Raw genomic sequence first — 21232 nt, 5'->3', positions numbered from 1 at the left:
CTGGATTGACTATCCTACACCTTGCTGCTAGCTACAGCCGGACCTGCAGGTCTGCGGGTGCCAAACGTCATTTCTTTTTTACGACCATACTTATGTCGTTGTTACCAGTCAATAGTATGGTGCAATTAATCACATGATGCCTTAATATAAATCCGGTTTAAGGTAGTTAGTACAACAGTAGTTCTTATAACGCTACATTTTAGTACTACATTAATTTTCCCTGTACATATATTTAGTGATCCTTTCACTTAAACTTTAAATGTAAAAACTATATTTTGTTAATGATAGTTACACTTGGGAAAATTATACACTTTTACAATAAACGAACATTTAGAACAGTTAAGTCTTGGTAGAAGACTACATTGAGAGCAGTTAGGTCTTGGTAGAAGACACCCTTATATAATAGTAGGAATCATAGGGATTTCTAGAGTTTTTCAAACGTTTACAGTTGTTTTACAAACATTTTTATACTTACAGTTCATTTACATTTTCCATACTTACAGTTCATAAACTTACAAATTCTTACATACAAATTAAGCCACTAAAATACTTATGATCTCACCAGCTTTAAAGCTGATACTCGCTTTCAAAATTACTTGTATCCTTAGGTCATCATAGACAGGTACCGATGCAAGGATTAGGGAAGATGGAGCTCGTTCAAGACTCATCTTTCATTTTGATTTATGCTTTAGTGTTTATCAAAATTTGACAGAACACTTGTATAATAATTACATTATTAATGCAATGGATGATGTTGTTGCTTGTTTACTATTTTTCATTGTTGTGATACTGTACATGACGTCCTCCGCCCCAGAACGTTTCCGCCGTTCTTGGTTTTGGGGTGTGACATCGTCGTAATACTGATTTACGATGAACTATCTTCTCTTTGCTTGATTATTTTGAAACATTCTTTAGTGAGGCTTTTGGTGCACTTTTCCGATCCTTATTTGTTTCACCACCTTGAGTGTTTATCTTTTTTTTAGAACAATTGAATATATTAGAGCTAGCAAGAAGCTAAAAAGAAAAAATAATTACTAAGGTAAAGTCATTAAGGGTTTTTTGGAGCCAATTGTTCCAAACAGGGCCGGTCCAAACGTATATGGGGTCCGAGGCGAAAAGAAAAAAATGGCCTCTTAAAGAAAAATATAATAAAGATTCAAAAAAAATCATTTATTCTTCACTATAATCACGTTCAATTAGCAATAACAAGCAAGTCAAATTGTTTATCTTTTGAGTTAGTTTGAGTTTGAACCAAATTTAGGCCCTAAAAATCATTTTGGTAATAATTGGTTTATATATATACACTATATAATCTAAAATTTTGGGCCCCGTTGAGTCGTGGGCCCTGGGCGGTCGCCCGGGTTGCCCACCGCCTGGACCAGCCATGCATTTGATTTAGAAGAACATTCTTTATATTTTTATCGAGAAAATTTCCACACACTTTAACAATTATTATATTTTGCCGGTAATCGGCGAATTTTTTGCGACAAATTAGCCTATGTCACAACTTCTATAAAAAATGTGTATTAAAATTTATGGGTGACTCGCCGATAAATTATGTGTGTTAATGTGTTATACTCATATACATTGGAGTAATAAAATATATTGTATTAATAGCTTAATCATTTGTTCTCTTTATTTGGTTTTATTACCGTTATCTAACGGTCACTTTTCAAATAGCACAAGAATATGACCGTTTGTGTAACGATCTAATAACCCAAATATTTATAGTAACATATTCTATATCAAACACTCACTTTTCTATTTCATTCTCATACACCCCCCCCCCCTTCTTCTTCTTCTTCTTCTTCTTCTTCTTCTTCTTCTTCTTCTTCTTCTTCTAATTCTCTTTCTCTATTATGTCGTTGTCTTCAATACATACTCCCATCACCTTGTATTCCTTTATAGTTCTTAACAATCTTCTAGTATGTTCTAGTAGTTTCGGTTCTCATAGATGTTCCTTTATTGATGTTTATGTTATTTAAAACAACTTGTTTAGCAACCATATTTTATGGTTTCATCCAACTCCATATCTATATGCGTATCTATGCTTTTCTCAGTTTATTTGAATTCCGTTTCTCAAAAGAAAAAAAAAATCATGTGTTTGATCGCCTTAAGTTTAGATATTTGTAAAGTTTTTTTAATTGAACGACAAAATCTTACTTGGACTTGGGCTCAGAAAGTCTCTAAAGAAATTAGTGAGTATGACATTCACCGTAAAACAATTCCAGAACTTGAAAACTGTATGACTTCGGTCTTCATGTATATACTCCTTAGTTGTTGCCTTTCTGCTTACAAAAGAAGTGGGAAATCTGACCTTAGATTCACGAGATTTGGCTAGATGGGCAGTTAGAAATTCGAGATTTATCCAATAGAAACTCTCGAAAGTTCTGAAGTGACTTCTTTATATTTTAACTAAAGCGCTTGGTCATAGGCGTGTATGACCCATTTGGCAGGGTTGCTTGGGATTGATGCTTGGGATTAGAGAAAAGGATTGAAAGCATTTTGTAGATCCTTATTGATGGTAAACCCTCGATTGAGTTTCTCCTCAATTGCTTCCATGTTAAACTGATGTTTCAACTTGGTAAACTTTGACATTACTCGTCAGTCATCAACAAACATGTCGTTGTCGGATGGCCTAAAGTGAAGTGGAGATGAGGATGTGGAAGGAATTAGTTTCAGAAGATTCTTGGATAACCTATGTTTACACATAATATAAAATTGTATTGTTATAAAATGCTATTACAACATTGTACTTTCCACATCTTTATTCGGACGTTAAAAATATGTATGGTTATAGAATGATATACTTGAAAATTCAATTACGAAAAAGTAATGACTAGATGTTAAAAATGTTACAAATAATTAATATACAAAAAACAATTATAAAAATTGAAAAAAAATAAATGTAAAGGCACAAATGTCATTTTAAGTATGCAAGGACCAAAACCACTAAAAAGATTCGAAACCGGACCACTTTTGCATCACAAAACATTTTTGGACCAAAACCACATAATTCAATAAGCGCATGGACCATTTTTGCAATTTTGTCTTAAATCTTACATTCATTTTTACTGGTTAAAAATAATACTTTTAATTCGAAGTTATAACGTTAGGAACCGGTTTTTAACATTTCAATAAAACTTATTTTTATTATAGATTGATGGAGTTAAAATTAAGTTTAAAAAATATTTTAAACCTTTTTTTCATATTTAAAATTTTGTTTATTGAAGAGTTCTAAAATTAAAACTCTTTGTAAAAAACTCAATTTTTTACATCTTATGTTGGAAACTTTTTATTTAAAATTCTAAATCCTAACTTGATGTTATTTTTGTCAAAATGTTTATTAGCATGGAAAACATATTTTCGTATATACAATATTTTATAGTAACTAAAAATAAACATCACAAACATGTATTATAAATGTATAAACAAAACCATGTTCTAGTAATAATTATTGTAAGCCATCAAAAAAATTATTAGCTGATTTTTTGAAAAACTTATTAGGACACTTCAAGATCTTCAAGAGTTAATTTTCTTAATAAATTCTTCATTGCTCCATATTGTTACATTATATATATATATATATATATATATATATATATATATATATATATATATATATATATATATATATATATATATATATATATATATGTTTAGGTTCTATGGAAAACAAAAACCCCTAAAAAAATCCTAAAAATCATAAAAGTGCATAGAAAAAATACTAAGAGATCACACACACACACACAAACTAGTCTAAACTAATTTATTACACATAAAATGAACATATGAAAAATACTAATCTATCTATTACATCATCATATGAATAAATAAATAACAATCACAAATGTCCTAATGACGTGTTTATACACAACATTAAGCATATATATTAACAAACAATTCTTTGTTTTTTCCAAGACAACTTTTATATAACCAAAATACATGGAAAAATGGTTATATAAAAAATAAAACACATTTAAACTACAATTTACCAAAGAAAACAAATATACCAGTGATGAGTTTTGATATATAAAATAGAGCGTTTTAACTTTTTTTTTTGCAAAAACGAGCAACGAAAGCTTTTAAAAATAACTAGTTTGTTTTAGAGAATTTTACAACAAACCTATCAAGGATCCTTTTACATAGATTAGAATGATATAAACATAACCATAAGATGTTTTAGAATGACAACCTTTAGAACCTTTGAGGTCACTAGGTTTTGGGGTGTTGAAGTAGATGACAAGATCAAAGAGTATGATCTTCTCTAGAAGTATCCACCACCAAGAGCAAGACACTTTGAATACTAGTTCCTTATTGTATTCTTGAGTATCTTAAGTCTTTAAGCACTTAATATCATTAAGCACTGAAAGAGATAAGTCAAGGAGGCTTTAAATACCAAAAACCACTTCAAAAGAGAGAAAGTATTTTGTGTAGAAAAACCTATTAGAGAGATGGAATGGCCAAAAAAAACTAGTTTTTATCATGCATAAGACTCTCTTATGTATCCTCATGCATAAATATTAATAAGTACCAACTTGATTAAGGTATGACTCTATAGGACCGTATGTTATTTGTAATATCATTCGATAATGATTATTGATCATATAAACCCAACACCTTCAACATATTATTAATTTTTTTTCTTATAATATATTACTATCCATAGCTAATTACACATAGATAAACCACATACCATTTGATTAGGGCCGGTCCAAACATATATGGGGCTCGTGGCGAAAAGAAAAAAATGACCCCTTAAAGAAAAATATAATAAAGATTAAAAAAAATCATTTATTTTTCACTATAATCGCGTTCAATTAGCAATAACAAGCAAGTCAAATTGTTTATCTTTTGAATTAGTTTGAGTTTGAACCAAATTTAGGCCCTAAAAATCATTTTGGTAATAATTGGTTTATATATATACACTATATAATCCAGAAATTTTGGGCCCCGTTGAGTCGTGGGCCCTGGACGGTCACCCGGGTTGCCCACCGTCTAGACCGACTCTGGTTCTAAAAAGCCTTAACCTTTATATTTTTATTGACAAACCATAAAAAAATCAACTATACTTTGGGACAAAACCTCGCGAGAAGGACGTTTATCACCGGATACCATTTCGTTTCTAAATCTCCATAGCACCTAAAGCAACACTCCTAAGATAACCTCAGGAGCCAAGAGATCATCAAACCAACCGTAAGCATCACACAACTCGGGATTGTAATACATCTATATAGTTCTTTGTTATGAAGCCTCACATGCAACTAGGGATCCTAATTATCTATGTAGAAATGTGTCTTAAAACTAATAAGTCTAGGGTCAAATATGTAAACAATGGAAGAGTTTAGGGATTGTACTTGTAAATATAGGAAAAGTCAAAGTGACTTTTTGACCATTAAGTTAGACGTACAGGAGAGTTAAAATTCAGTTTTACGTGTACTGCTCTGTATACCGCATAAACACATACACATTCGATACAAGAATCATTCTTGGGTCTTTATTTGTTAATTCTTCTACATTCCTTCGTAATTATTGGGTTATCCTTCTACATTGGCACAACAATCTTGATGCTCGATCCTTCTGTTATTTCTGTATCCTTTGTTCATCCAAATATCATCCGAACAAATTAAAATAAGTTATAGCGATGTACGCTAGGTTTTACAGTGATGATGATAAACCACAAACTTAGTATGCTATCTTATTATATGATTACAATTATGTTTCTCTGTTCTTCAGCATTACTAACTTCTTTTCAGCTCTTCTTTCCTCAAATTCAATTACTTTTTGGCTAACACCCCCCCCCCCCCCCCCCCCCCAAAAAAAAAAAAGAAAAAATAATAATAATAATAATAATAACAACAACAAATAAATAAATAAATAAAGCCACTATCCCTTGAAGTCCGTGAACCTTTTTGTTTTGAACACGTACATTCATTTGGTTTCTTCATTCCTTTTGTGTTTTAACTTTGAAGAAATGCACTTTGCTTTAGTGTTCTACAAGAAATTTCAACATCATAATAACTCAAAATATTATCATAAATAAGAGCCGACTTTTGTTTAACCAACAAAGAAAATAAGAGACCTATAATACAATACACGATCTTATTTCTATGATCCTAAGAGTCTATTGATGGCTTGAAGGAATCTTCAGAACTCTGATATGAACTCCTCAACTGCCCTAGAATCATAGTCACATGACATTCGTATGATTTTGTATAATCTTAATCATATATCATCCATGGTGGCACATATTCTTTTGGTATAGGGAGGTTGATGGATGAACTGTTAGTCAGCATGCCAACAACTTCTTCCATTGTTGGTCTGTTATCTGCATCTTCTTGAACACACAGCAACCCGATGTGGATGAATCTTGTTATGGAACTTGGATTGCCATGAATTCTAGGATCAAGTATATTTGAAGATGTTCCTTCCATCCAATTTTTCCAAACCTACAACAATTTCACATACCTTTATACTTCACTTATTACATGTAGTCCGTTTGAATTTCTCAAAAAACGTAACACCATCATATAACATTTCTCTCTCACGCCACAAAATTAAGACATTATACAAAACTTAAAAGGAAAAAGAACAACCAAAATGCTTTTCCATGATTTAAATCAGAAATCCATAATCACATTGAAGGGCATGTTACAAGTGGAAAAAGGTTGATAAATTTGTATGAAAATTCCTTTTAAAGCTTGGGTCAATTTCAAAAAGCAGTATATGTTTTTTTTTTTTTTTTTTTAATATATAGGATGTGAATGATATTATAGATGCACAATACTAACATCATAGAATCTGGTCATCGATAATAATACTTACATTTCGTTTTAAGCAGTTGTACATACGACACCCAATTGTGGTTTCCAAAACCAAGACACCAAAACTATACACATCAGCCTTAGCTGACAGACGATTAGCCTGATGCAGTTCTGGTGCGATATATTCCCTGTCACATATGCATATATTATTAGCTTCGACCATTACTACAAATCATTCAAATTTTGTGAAGGAAAAAGATAACACAAACACACACGTATCTGGGTATGTTCTATATCAAATGCAGTTTTCCATGAAAGATAACTTAGACCCTACAAAGTTGAAGGTACGTCGCTTAAATTACTACTGTAAAGACTTCTTCCTAAATGAACTCAATTTTTATATCTATTCGAGGAAATTAAATTGGAGAATGGAGATTACCTTCTTGCTCACTAATACCTATAGCAACATCTTTATCAATCAAAAATGTCGAATTGGTAATGGGGTACAAGATTTTACAATGGTTATCACTATTAAGGGAATAATTCAAGAACATCTGAAAATTCAAGAAACCGTGACATGTGAGGTGTAAATTAAACACTAATGATTTTGAATCATCTAACTTTAGAAAATTCAAGAACATCTGAAGGGTTCATTCCCGAAGATTGACAATTTCTAAATGAATGGTTGTGTACTTACAAGGTCTCCCACATTGTACCCATTTCGACAAAAACAGCCTCGTTTATTGTTGTTAAACACCTTGAGAATTCAAGATTTGACAGTTTGGGGTGGAAACTTTCATCTAAAAGAATGTTTCCAGGTATAACATTAGCATGTATTACATCATGCTGGTGAAGGTAAAGAAGTGCCCTAGCAACACCCAGTATTACTTTCTTGCGCTTATTCCAGTCCAAAAGTCCTACAAAGACATATCATCGAGAAAAATGTTAGCCAAGTTTAATCTTTCATTTCAGCTTAAACTTTACATATAATATGAAATCCATATTTTAAAAAAAGAAGTCATACCAATTATCGAGAGATGTAGATTGGAACAGAATGCAAAGTCATAGACAAGGTATACTTTTTTTCCTTCAATGGAATACCCAATCAATGGAAGCAAATTCTCATGCTCAAGTTTTACCATTAATGACACTTCATTTTTATAATCTTGACAACCTATTCTAGCAATTGATATTCCTCGTCCGTTTTGTAACTTTCCCTGAGAAGAAAAATTAACTAACTTTCAGCTTTAAGCATCCTTTCGAAACCCAAAAATAATGTAATTATATAAGATACCTTGTACATGAATGGAGCCAAGCTACATCTTAACATTCTATTATCCTTAGCGAAATTCTCAGTTGCAACATTAATAGTTTTAAACTCAAACCTTCGTAAGATTCTATTTTCACCTCCAACAGTATCAAAGTAGAACTCCAAAGAGTTTAACCTTCTACCCCAAAAAGTTCTCATGGACATGGCTATGGCTTTCTCATGTAAGACTAGTATAGACTCAAGGCATGCCACAACCTCAGCCATTGTAGGCCGTTGCTTTGGATTATCATGCACACACCGATTTGCAAGATGTGCAAACTGCTTCAAACATTTAGGCATCACTCCCACTCTTATAGTATAATCAACAATTTGCTTTAACCTACCTTCTTTCATAGATTCTTGAGCCCAATTTACTAAACCCCAATGCTCATCATCAAGACTTGTATCCACTGCTCGTTTTCCACTGAGAACTTCAAGTAATACTACCCCAAACGCATACACATCAGACTTTCTTGTCAACCTACCCGTTGCGTAATAGTCTGGATCTAGGTATCCAAAAGTGCCTTTCACAAAAGTGTTGACATAAGTCAAAGGTTGATTTATAGGAGCTAGTTTCGACAATCCAAAATCAGAAATCTTTGCAGCCCAATTATCATCTAACAATATGTTTGAAGTTTTCACATCGCGATGTATAACACCATGCTTAATACCTGTGCCAGTGTGAAGATAATCTAAGCCACGAGCAACCCCTATGCATATCTTGAGTCGTCGAATCCAGGATAAAGGAGTTTGAAATTTGTGCAGATGATCTTCAAGGCTTCCATGGGGGATATACTCGTAAACAAGGATCATCTCTTCACCATGATTGCAATAACCGATCAAAGACACTAAGTGGCAGTGTCTTAACTTAGAAAGCATCTGAACTTCATTCCAGAACTCTGCTGCTCCTTGATTAGAGGTTGAATCCATGCGCTTAATGGCCACAACCAAATGAGTTGACCCATTAGTGATGGTTCCTTTGTAAACCATGCCAAACCCCCCATGACCGATTATCAATGACTCGTTGAAGTTATGGGTTGCTAAGTTAATCTCCGAAATTGTGAACTGATGGCACTGTTGTGGAAAGAAGAATGAAGAGAAGTCAACATCCATAGCATTAATCAAGGAATTGAAAGAAGATGGATTCAGATATGAATTAGGATTTGTAGGGAACGTATTTCCTATATCACATATATGCACATGACTGATCATGGTGTGAAAGCATTTTAACTTCTTCTTTTTTTATAATTAAACATACTTACATACAGATTGTTGTTTGATATTGCTTTTGCTTCTCATCCGGTTTCTACAAAATTACAACGTAGTTTCGCAGAAATTGTTATACCTTCCAGAAATGGAAGTGGTATGGTTTTGTGACTCGGTGGCTTTGCTTCAGCGCTCCTGCGTTGACTTGCATTTTATCTTTAGCAAATGGAATTTCAGGAATCAGTGTCGCCGCTGGTGGTCGAAATACATCTATGATACTGACAGAAGGCACTCGAAGTGAAGTTCCGATACCGAATGATTAAAAGAATTTATAAAATAATTAATACATTTCTTAATGTAAAACATGTAAAATGAAGAAACTATCCATTTTCTTCTTTTATAGTTTTTAATATATATATATATATATATATATATATATATATATATATATATATATATATATATATATATACTAGCAGTGTACCCACGCAAAGCGGCAGGGCGTGTAAATTATTTCGGTGATATGTTTCATTTACAAAAGTGTTATGTTCCAAAAGAAAGTACATGTTGAAGACAAAATAATCAAACTATGTTGTTATTTGTTAGATGATACACTAAATAACCGATAAAAAGAAACAAATCACGACGACATAAAATATGAAATGTTTACGCTGTTCAAAAATAATAGGATTATATAAGAATCACAAAATATGAAAATGTGTAATAACACATGACTGATTATACATTATTAATCGTGCAACACTTCCTTACATACCACATATACTAGATTGTGATACCATCATCAAGATGGTGCAGCTCAGTTCAATTTCTAGGAAATCCAGCATGGCCTTCAAATGAATTCCAAAGTGACATTCAAAAGTTGAGGCTACTTAAACAACCGAAAAACATTTTGAAAAAACTTGAGGCTATAAAAACATTCAAAAATCGAAATTATGAGTAAGCATTTGTTTACCCTTCTCCTTCCTTTAACATCTCGTCTACATGTATCTTCAAAAATATTAAAAGTAAACTTTGAGTTAAAAAAAACATTTTGAAATCATTAACATTTCAATATTACCATTTATTTGTGTATAAAGATAAGGATGGACAAAATTGTCATTTACCTATTGCTTGCATGGGATCCATAGCAAAAGCTTGAAAACAATCAGAAGCCATGGAAGGGTAGGGCACCCAAGGTTTATCGATAACCTACAATAAAACAAAAAAGAAATATTAAAATTCATGAACCTGCCTGGGGTTACCAATAAAACCAAAACTACCATTCAAAATTGCAAAATGAAATAAAGAAATTAGCAATTTGTCCAACACTTCAGATAATAAACAGAAATGCATACCCAACCAATAACATTCTAGCCCCATTTCATGAAAGCTGGATATGTTGGTGTCACAACTAGAAATTTTGTGTCATGTAATCTCTACACTCAAGTATAATGAAGAATCAAAAACTTAAAGAGCAGGTATGATGCTTACTCTATGACATCTAATTTTCAAACAAATACACCATACAAGTGCTACAAATGGTCAATAAGCAATTGGAAACCCTAGAAGTTCTGGTTAGGTTCATTTTGGACTAGGACTTCCTTATTGGACTCATTGGGCCAATAAGCCTCCAATTTGACTATCATGGGATTAGAACCTTCAAATGGGCTCTAATTGGACCCATATCCATTTATTTCAACATTTTGGGCCATATTGGGCCTAGAATGAAATAAATTAAAAATTATGAACCATGATTAACCTAAACTAGCCCAACAAAGTGTAAAAATCATATTATATTTATTTTGGGACTAAAAATCATCCAACTTAACTTCTATATGGGCTTAGGGGAAATAAAGCCCAAAAACCTTTTTCCTTTCCAAATTCTCGGCCCAAGGCCCAAATCCAAGAAGAAAGGGGGTTGACTTCTTCATGCCACCTCACTTATGTCCCACATATTTCCATGCATGGACCAACATGCATCTATGTATCTCAACTCAACTATTTCTCTCCTCTTTCTTCTTGTCTCGGCCGATTCCAACACACACACACACATTTTCATCACCTTTCACATATCAACACTCTCCAAAAACACCTCCACTCTCTTCACTAAATTTTGAAGATTCAAGGGCATTCAAGGAGGTTTTCCACAAAAAAAATCACCATCCAAGGTAAGGTTATACTTAAAACTATGACCTAGATTCTTTGATCTATCAAACATCTCCTCTTAACTCATAAGAAATCACGATCTTGCATCCTAGAACCACCTCAAGGCCGAGATCTTCATCAAAGTGTGCTAAGGCCGAAAATCACCTCATTTTTCTTCCATCTTTTCTCCAAAACCGAAACCACACCCAAGGTGAGCTTCATACCCCCTTATTTTCGGTTTTTATAAGTTTTGTGGGGGGAATACAAGCAAATGTGTAGATCTTTCATTATGTGTATGCCTTGTATGATTTCTATGTTTATTTACATACTTTTATGTGTTTATGGTGTTGAAACTAGTCAAAAGGACCTAAAAATCGAGATTTGCATTATGATGCATGAAACAAGTGCTAAAACATATCATTATACATAAGTCACTACTAGAAAAATAACCAAGTAGTTTAGATGAACATCTTGGGCTAAAAATCACATTTTTGGACTAAAAATGCTAAAAATATGAAATTTAAGGGCTCAAAATGTAAAAATACAAATTCTGAAGGTTGATATGTGTCAAAACAAATTCATGAAGGGATTTTCCAAAAATTTACACTTTGGAATGATTAAAATGTAAATTTTTAAGCTTAATGGGCTAAAAATGAACTTTTCGGCCCAATAAGGCCCAATATGCGAAATTTCAAAGTTGAGGGGCTGAAAATGCATTTTTCTGTAAAACAGGGGACTACTAGTGCCCCAAGTCCATTTCAAAGGTTAAAAATGCTTTTCATATTCAAAAGGAACCAAGGATGCAAAGATTTTCTATTTTGGGCCAAAAGTGTAAAATTTGCGAAATTGAGGGTTCCAGCCGAAAAAGTTTCATTTTGAGGGACTAAAACTGTTTTTCAATAAGCTTTGAGCTGAAAAATACTTTTCTACAAGTTTTGATACTAAATTGTCAAGAAAAATGGCTTAAGGACTAAAATATAAATTATTATATATAAGGGGTCCAAAAGTGTAAATTCATCCAAAAAGAAGGGTCTGAAAAATGTAAAAGACTAATTTCTTAAACAATGAACCCGACACGATGAAATACTAGTACCTCGACTATCGGCGAATCACAATTCACCATCAACACCAAGAAAATCGTTATCAAACGAATTGATTCGGTCTCGAATCAATAACAAACCTGAAACTACTATCGCGATGATACTTCAATACACACATGGAAATCTCGGAAACTCAATACACACGCCGGAATACACCAGACGTCGATACACCGTCCTTGGACCCAAAAGTTTCAAATCATGCTTGTTGGGCCTAGCTAGCCCAATGACATGATCTTTAGGCCCGAAGGAAATTTGCTTACATGTAGTTGGGTCTAATACGACTTAATTCCGTGTAAAAGGACTTTCAATGGCAAACGTGCTGCTGGTCCCCAAGGGTCCTTCGGTATTGCTAGCGAAGTCGAGAATTCACAAATGCGAGTCGGGCTAAGGGCCCTTCACATTCAAGATAGTCTTGAACGACGTAGGGAAATATCGGGGCTTCGCACCCTCTTTTTCCCCTCGGTTATGGGGCTACATGAGTCCGGGTGGTTAGGTTAAGTGAATAGTGCGAGCGATGCCTAAGGGATCGTTTGTACGGTTGTCAACTGGTCGTTTTCATTAATGTACGTTTACAACAATTCACAATCCACAATTAATCCAACGTCTCCGGAGCTCAACGAATACACCTGTCGCAACGATATTACAAAACATAAACTAATTAAAGCAAAGTGATAGGAAAACGTCAGGTTTTCCTAGGTTTTTCAATTAATACACCTACAAACTACATACCGATTTTTACAAATCGTACTCTTACATTTATGGAAACAAACAAGCATACTTATGGATCTTCACACCTTTTACACTATACTATTTTCAGAAAATATCGGATTTTCTGGTGGTTTTCAAAGCAATACAAAACATTGGATTTCAAACATTACTTATGAACTCACCAACATTTCATATGTTGACGTTTTTCAAAATACTTGTATTCTCAGGTAACAGATAAAGTGAAGGAAGAATTGTACTCTATGATGTTTTGCTGTTATTTAATTAGTATCGAACAATTTACTTTTGGACATGTAATATTATGGAACAATGTAATGAATGTAAACACCATCAGTTGTAATATTCCAATGTTTGGTGATGAATGATGTTATGTTTCATGTATATTCATTGTGATGGTATTCAATTGAGTCACAACAGCCCCCGGACGTTACCGCCGTCTGGTTCGGGGGTGTGACAGTTGGTCTCTTTCCCATTACACATTTAACAACAAAACCCCAAAGCTATACACACGATATCACATTGTTAATGATGCTTTGCAATCACTCAATTTCATATATTCAACAACTCAAAAGTGTTAACAACATCATATTTTTTTATTATAACATCTTACTCTAAGTATAGAAAGAAAGAAACATGGTGCCAGGAAGCCAAAAGTTCCAATAGCAATAGTAGTCACACTGACTTCATCATCTACGATAGCTTGGGAAGACCGCAACCTTCTCGACTTCGACCGATTCTTTTAACAACAACAATTGATACAACAATGTCATCCATTAAGAGCAAAAACGTCATATCATTAACAAAAGAATAAGAAATAAACAACATAATGCATATTCAGCCACATTGGAGATACGATATTGGATCTTAATTCATAAATCATGGAATATGAGTTATCTTAAAAGTCAAAATGGAGCAGATCGAAAATGGTCAAATAATAAATGCTTAGATTTAATTTAATTTAAATTATTTTATTTATTTATTTATTTTGTAAATATACATAGTAAACAATTCAAAATGCCCTTTCAACTGAAAACACAAAGCATTTTAGTAAAAAAAATAACATATTTTTTGCTTCTTCCAAGTTAGATGCCCATTGAGTAATTTCATTGAGCACTTGGCGTTCCTATAAATGCCTTTAAAAAACACAAGAACTTTAAAGGTAAGAACCAAACTCGTATTGAAATGTGTTGTGTGCATCAATTAAAAAAACAATTAGAAAAAGCACAATCAATAGTTAGAAACCTCAATTCCAAATATGTTTTACTTCTTCAGACAGTGGATCAGTAAAACTGGTATGGATCACTATATTGAGTTCCTGGATAAATGAAAATGCAGCCCTTTTTTGGATGACTAACTTGAGTTCTTGGATAACAAAAGCTCACTAAAACAAATAAAAAATATAATAAAACATTAGTCTCTAGTTGTTGAAGAAATTTATTCTCTAACCTCGCTTCATGGGTGGAATGGTACATCAAGGCCTCTTACTTCAACAACATCACCAGCCAACTAAATCAAGGTCAAATGGTTATAAATCTTATACATGAAAATTCAAAAGCAAAGAGAAAGATATCAAAGTCAAATGATGACATTTTTTACTTTTAAGACAAAACAGAAACAATACCTGAAGTTAGAGCTACGAAATAAAGGATAAATGGTGGGGTTTTCCGGTATGTTGCTTTTTGTGGCATCCCATACTATAGACCCTGCAATAACAAAAATTTGGGAAATAAACATGGTAATTGAATTTTACTTTGTATCTCGATCTAGATCTAGATCCATTATCCATATCCATGGAATCATCATCACAAGAAGGTTGACAACTACGTTAAAGAAGTTTGGAGAGAAACAGAGGAGGATATGAAATCAGATTTCAAAATATGAAAGTTGAAACTGTGTTTGAAAGCATGAATATATTCAGTTTTGGGAATTTAAGGGCCGCAACCATTCTTCGGTGTTTGATGTGTTTTAAACTACAAATTAACCGGATAGAATGAGAATTCAAATGGAAAAAGTCATGAATTAAAAATCGATCAAAGATCAAATGGTTAAAAATCGAGAAAGATATGCACCCGGTGATTGTGCACGATTTCAAATTTAATATTATTTTATTGGTGGTTGTTGTACTATCAGCTTAATGGTTTGGACGTCTTAAAAAATTATTATTATATTCAATCTATTTATAAAAATAGTAGGATTTCTTTTATAAGATAGTATATATATATATATATATATATATATATATATATATATATATATATATATATATATATAAATATATATATATATATATATATATATATATATATATATATATATATATAATGAAGATAATTTTGACACATGTCAATCTCTAATGAGTTTTACTTGTCATTTTGTGATATTTTTGAAATAAATAATATCAACATGTCAATTTATGGTTTTTTAAAAAATACTTATTATTTACATTTTAATATTTTGTTTTCTTTAATCAACCATTTTCTTTAATTGACCCGTGTAATACACGGGTTTTACACTTAGTACTCTAATAAATGAAGGTTTTTTTATGTCAAATGTGATTCTCTCGTTAACTTGGACACATGTCATTTTCTGATATTTTTTAATAAATATTTTTTCCATGTGTCATTTTCTCATTTTTTATATTTTCTTAATGTACACATCATATTTACATCTCAATTAATAATTGTCTTAATTGAAAATAGTCAATAAATTACAATATTACTATCATATATTGTATTTAATATGTTTCCTTTTAAATTTCAATTTTCAATTTTAAATAAATTTTTGTTTAACCTTCATATTTAATTTTTTGTTTTATCCGACCCGTATAACATACGGGTCTCACAACTAGTATATATATATATATATATATATATATATATATATATATATATATATATATATATATATATATATATATATATATATATAAAGAGAGAGAGAGAGAGAGAGAGAGAGATGAGGTTTCAATTGAGAAAAAAAAAGGTTTAGAATGAGAGAATCATTCTCAGCCATACATTTATTTTACCGCAAAACACTTAGGCGTACCGGTGTAATTTGTAACGGATAAACATGTGTTTTTCCAACCAAACATGCTTACTTAAAGTATGTTAATCATTAACTTAATAAAAACAAAAACATATTTTTTTTTTGTTTTTTTTTTTAATTTTAGAATGCTATTTTCATCGAAAATTTATTTTAAATATATCAAAATTCATAATTTTTTATTCTCTATAAAGATACATCCATATTGATATAGTTTTAAGATAAAATAAAATAAAAAAAGTTAGAGTACATTCGTTAAATATATCAAAATTCATAATTTTTTATTTTCTATCGTTATTCATAAATGAATAAAAAGAAATCAGATTTTATTAAAGTACATTCGTTATTCACTAATGAATAAAACGCATGCTTAACTTTTTTAACGTTTAAGTATCGTTTATATATTAATATAACACATTACAAAGTTTCTTACATAATATATATTTTTTACATCATCTTTCGTCACATGTTATACTTATATATGAATAAAACATGTATTAATTGTCGTAATATGTTATATTAATAGAATATTTTTAAGATTTTTGTTATAGTTCATTTGTTATTCATATATAAATAAGTAGTATGTTAAAAAAAGATGAAGTGTTTTGAAATTTTGAACTACTTATTCATATAGGAATACCAATTGAACTGTAATAAAATTATGATAAATGTGTTCTTCGTATCTAAATATAACTTGTGAGGAAAGTCAATACAGGTTTTATTTATGTAACATGTAACGAGAGTTGATATAAGCTCAAAAAAGTTTATTATATGTTATATTTATATATGAATGATACTTTATCTGTAAAAAAAATTAATTATATTTTTTATTTATAAGTGAATAACGAATGTGTTGTACTAAAAATCTAATGCATTTTTATTCATTTATGAATAACGATAGCTGAAAATATAAAAAATATATATATTTTATCTTAAAAGTATATTAATATAGATGTCTATTTGTAGAGAATAAAAAATCATGAATTTTGGTATACTTAAAATCATTTTTCGATAAAAATAGTTTCTTAAAAATAAAAATAAAAAAACGAAAAAACTATGTTTTTGTATATATTAAGGTAATGATTAGCATAGTTTTAGTTTAAGAAAACATGTTTTGTTGGAAAACACATGTGTATTCATTTCCTATTTCCGCTGGTACGACGGAGGCTTTTGCGGCAAAAATAAATGAGTGGCTGAGAATGATTCCCCAATTCTCAATCTTTTTTATTTTCTTAATTGAACTTAGCTCTCTCTCTCTCTCTCTCTCTCTCTCTATATATATATATATATATATATATATATATATATATATATATATATATATATATATATATATTGAAAAATTCAAAAGAAAACCATTATTGATTAACCAACCAAGGAACTAATCTAAAACGTCGAAATTTAAAATGATCAACGACAAAAAAAATTAGAGTTTTACAATGGACATGCATGTACCTGATTACACAAAAATCGAAGTCCATTTTTTAGTATTTTTTTTATGGGTCATGTTTTTCATATATCATTGTTCATGATTTTTCATCATCTTTCATATAGATCTATATTGATATATAAAAAATGAACTTTTTTATTTTCTTAAAAACTTATTTCATTTTCTTTGTTTTTTTGAAAAGATAAGTTCTAATGTTTATTGAAAAAAATTAATAAATATATCAAAAGTCATATTTGTTTTTTGTACTCTTTAAACATAGATTAATATTGATGTAAAAAGATATTCAAAATTTTAGCTCAGATTCACATTTTGAATTTGCTCAGATTAACATTGTGAATGTGCTGATAACAGAATTATATTCAGCTCAGATTCACAGTATGAATAATAGTAAGTCGGATTCACATTGTAAATTCTGAAAACTAAATTATATATAATTCAGATTCATAATGTGAATAAATTCATTTGTTGCTTTTATAAAACTAATTTATAAGTAACTAAAATGTTAAAATATTATAAAATTAAATGGAAATATATTTCGATTCATATGTAAATTTCATTAAATTTATTTGTAAATGGTTAAAGAGTTGAAAGAATAATTCAGATTCATATTGTGAATGTTAAAACTAAAATCTTTACGGTTCAGATTCAAAATGTAAATCTCAACAGATCAAGGTGTTTTATTTTTTATTTATTTTTAATTTTTTAAATCAATGTTGAAGTTTATTAAAAAAGGACAAAAAAATTCAGATTTTTTGTATATTAAGTTTTTTTAGGATAAAAATAAATCTAACAATTGAAAAAAAAATAGTACATGACAAAGTGGGTTTTTTTCCGAAAAATATAAGTTTTTTATATATGAATATCAATCTCTATGGAGAGATGACGAAAAATCTTGAGCAATAGTATATCCTTTTTTTTTTTGATAAAAAACATAATCTAAAAAAATTAAACAAAAAAAGTGAGTTTTGTAGTATAATTCGATAAATATGCGTCAAATATACAAATGTACAATCATTCCCTTGCATGTTGATTATGATAATTTTCGATGCTAATGATTGGTACATTGTTAATAATGATTCTCCATTTAATTTCATCATATATATATATATATATATATATATATATATAGAGAGAGAGAGAGAGAGATAGGTTCAAATGTTTTCACTATCTATTGTGTGCCTGTATGATTGATTCTGGACCAATCATTTTAGTTATTTTAAGAAAGTAATTAATGCTTATTAAATGCTGAAGATGTAATTAATACCTATTATATCTTCAACATGTAATATGCATTAATTAATTTCTTAAAATAACTAAAATGATTAGTCCAGAATCAGTCATACAGGCACACAATAGATAGTGAAAACAAAATAACCTAACCCTATATATATATATATATATATATATATATATATATATATATATATATATATAGAGAGAGAGAGAGAGAGAGATAGGTTCAAATGTTTTTGACAACTATTGTGTGCCTGTGTGCACCAATAGGAATTTAGGAATAATTAAATAATTAAAAATTGTAATAAGGGTAATTATGTAACTTTAGCATGCTAATTAAAATAAAATCCCTTAATTCATGGAAATTGCCATAAAAATCTGTTTGACCAACTATTTAACCCTAGCCTTCTATATCATACGTAATATTCCTCCTCCAATTTTCTTATGCACGAATGAACATCGTCTGATCAAAAGAGGTAGTCAAACCTCTTGCTGCAAATTTGTTTCCCCATTCCATTGATTAAGAAGATGTTATTCTTGGTGGCTCCATCTCCAATCGAAGCTAGCTTCAACATCAAGGCAATTTTGGAGTCACAAGAAGTCGGTGTATGTTTCTGCATCATTGTTACAGTTCCTTCGATGGTCGGTTCTTTAGAGCTTTTCCAAATCAAGCAAACTTCGTATGCCCTTATTTATCCGGTAACAACTCTTCAATTCTCATTAATTATGGATCGTTAACTTGTGATTCAAATTATCTATTTCTATTGTTCGCTGAATTGGATGGTTAAGTAAGGGAAAACCTAACGTGTTCAAGAAGAACGAGCTATGCACATAAGGTGCTCGACTAAATTCTTGAAAGAAGGACCAACTTGCTGTCTTAGTGAACTGTTGGTGGAATTGAAAATATTCCGATTTGCACACCAACTGTTTATTAAAATGTCTCAGTGAACTTCAGTTACTTATTCCAAAATTTGTTCTTTCTTGCTTAATGAGTCACTTTCAGTTAGTAGGAAGCATAGAAAAGGATGTTAGTTTGTATGGTTCCAGCTCTTGTATCAGGGCCTTATAATGTAAGTAACATTCTTTATTCATGTGTTCAAGTTGATGAGTTTCAATTTCTTTTATGTGGATGCTCTTCTTTCTTACAAAATAATGTTTTCAAATCTTATATGAAAACCACCTTTCTATGCTTTAATGGGTCTGAAAGAGCATCATTCTAGCAAATAATATTTTGACAGAATAAAATCGGTAAAAAATTGAAATTGAATTAATTAAAAAATTCATATTTTTTTTTTAAATTAGGAGAATTAATCATCCCTAAAAATCCAAAAATTTCCTTTTATAAATGTAGTTAATTGTCCAAAATACCCTTTTACTTAAAACTGTGTGATTATATGTTACATGTTACCCCATTGTAATATTATACACCCTCAAATCATGTCCATTGATTAATTTCATCCATTGGTCCAGATTTGTGCATTCTGGCACACAATACTTAGTAAAAACAAAATAACCTAAGCATATATATATATATATATATATATATATATATATATATATATATATATATATATATATATATATCAAGGTTGTAAAAAACGTTCGACGTTAACTAATCGGTGGACTAGGGTCAAGGGATTAATCGGCTAGGCGGAGATTTATCGGAGGATTAATCGGAGACCATTAATTGCTAATTTGTTGAATTTTAAAAAATTAAATATGACTAATATCATATCAAAGTTCGTAAATACCACTAATATGATAACAAAATAGGTTAATATGATTAATATAACACTAATCATGCCTCAAATAGTTTCCATTGAAATAAAACTTCTTCAAAATGTTAAAATTTCATTATTTTATAATGTTTCACTCATTATGTATGTAGGGATTAATCGTTAGACGCCCTCTAATCGGTCAAGTAACGCCTAAGGATTAATCTGAGATTAATCGGGACCTAGTCGGGATTTTTACAACAGTGATATATATATGCATCTGTCGTATATGTATATTTTTTTCGAATTTTTTTTTCAAATATGCTTTTATATGACCGATTTGGTGCTTTATGTCACTTTTTTTGAAGAAAAAAGTTATCACACAAAAATGTTCGCATTTTAAAAGTGGTTCACGGAAAATATGGGTTAGCAAAAGATCATGAACATATATATATATATATATATATATATATATATATATATATATATATATATATATATATATATATATATATATATACTGAAATCGTCTCTATGGTTTG

At 30.5% G+C, this 21232-nt stretch overlaps 1 protein-coding gene and 1 long non-coding RNA gene across 7 annotated transcripts; both read right to left on the bottom strand.

Moving 5' to 3' along the window:
- Window positions 1-6012: 6012 nt before the first annotated feature.
- On the bottom strand, window positions 6013-10181 carry LOC111886021 (probable serine/threonine-protein kinase CST). Of its 5 annotated transcripts, XR_006187988.2 has the most exons (8): window positions 10055-10181; window positions 9419-9557; window positions 8059-9147; window positions 7789-7981; window positions 7462-7681; window positions 7204-7318; window positions 7038-7094; window positions 6824-6952 (listed from the first exon to the last, which is right to left on the bottom strand). XR_006187988.2 is itself a non-coding variant. In XM_023882264.3 (7 exons), the coding sequence occupies exons 1-7, from the start codon at window positions 10057-10059 to the stop codon at window positions 6222-6224; spliced, it is 2001 nt and encodes a 666-aa protein (XP_023738032.2). In that variant the 5' UTR covers window positions 10060-10175; the 3' UTR covers window positions 6013-6221. The 5 variants fall into 5 exon arrangements, 3 of the variants coding, with proteins under 3 accessions (XP_023738032.2, XP_042755037.1, XP_042755036.1); XM_023882264.3 differs by lacking the exons at window positions 7038-7094; window positions 7204-7318 and adding an exon at window positions 6013-6449 and having other exon boundaries at window positions 6826-6952; window positions 10055-10175; XR_006187987.2 differs by having other exon boundaries at window positions 7038-7318.
- Window positions 10182-13712: 3531 nt separating this feature from the next.
- Window positions 13713-15265, bottom strand: LOC122196452 (uncharacterized). 2 transcript variants are annotated; one of them, XR_006187990.2, is made up of 3 exons: window positions 14872-15265; window positions 14697-14756; window positions 13713-14565 (listed from the first exon to the last, which is right to left on the bottom strand). It is a non-coding gene; the product is annotated as an uncharacterized LOC122196452 (long non-coding RNA). The 2 variants fall into 2 exon arrangements; XR_006187989.2 differs by having other exon boundaries at window positions 13713-13986.
- Between the last annotated feature and the right edge of the window lie 5967 nt (window positions 15266-21232).

The sequence above is a fragment of the Lactuca sativa genome, chromosome 2, assembly GCF_002870075.4.
Source record: "Lactuca sativa cultivar Salinas chromosome 2, Lsat_Salinas_v11, whole genome shotgun sequence".
Classification (NCBI taxonomy): Eukaryota; Viridiplantae; Streptophyta; class Magnoliopsida; order Asterales; family Asteraceae; genus Lactuca; species Lactuca sativa.
The sequence above is the reverse complement of the archived record's forward strand: the minus strand, read 5'-3'. Positions and strand labels throughout refer to the sequence as shown.

Coding starts and splice junctions, on each gene's coding strand:
- LOC111886021 (XM_023882264.3), bottom strand. Junction 7,682..7,788: donor TCTACATCTCTCGATAATTG/GTATGACTTCTT, acceptor ATGTCTTTGTAG/GACTTTTGGACTGGAATAAG. Junction 6,450..6,825: donor ACAACTGCTTAAAACGAAAT/GTAAGTATTATT, acceptor AAATTGTTGTAG/GTTTGGAAAAATTGGATGGA.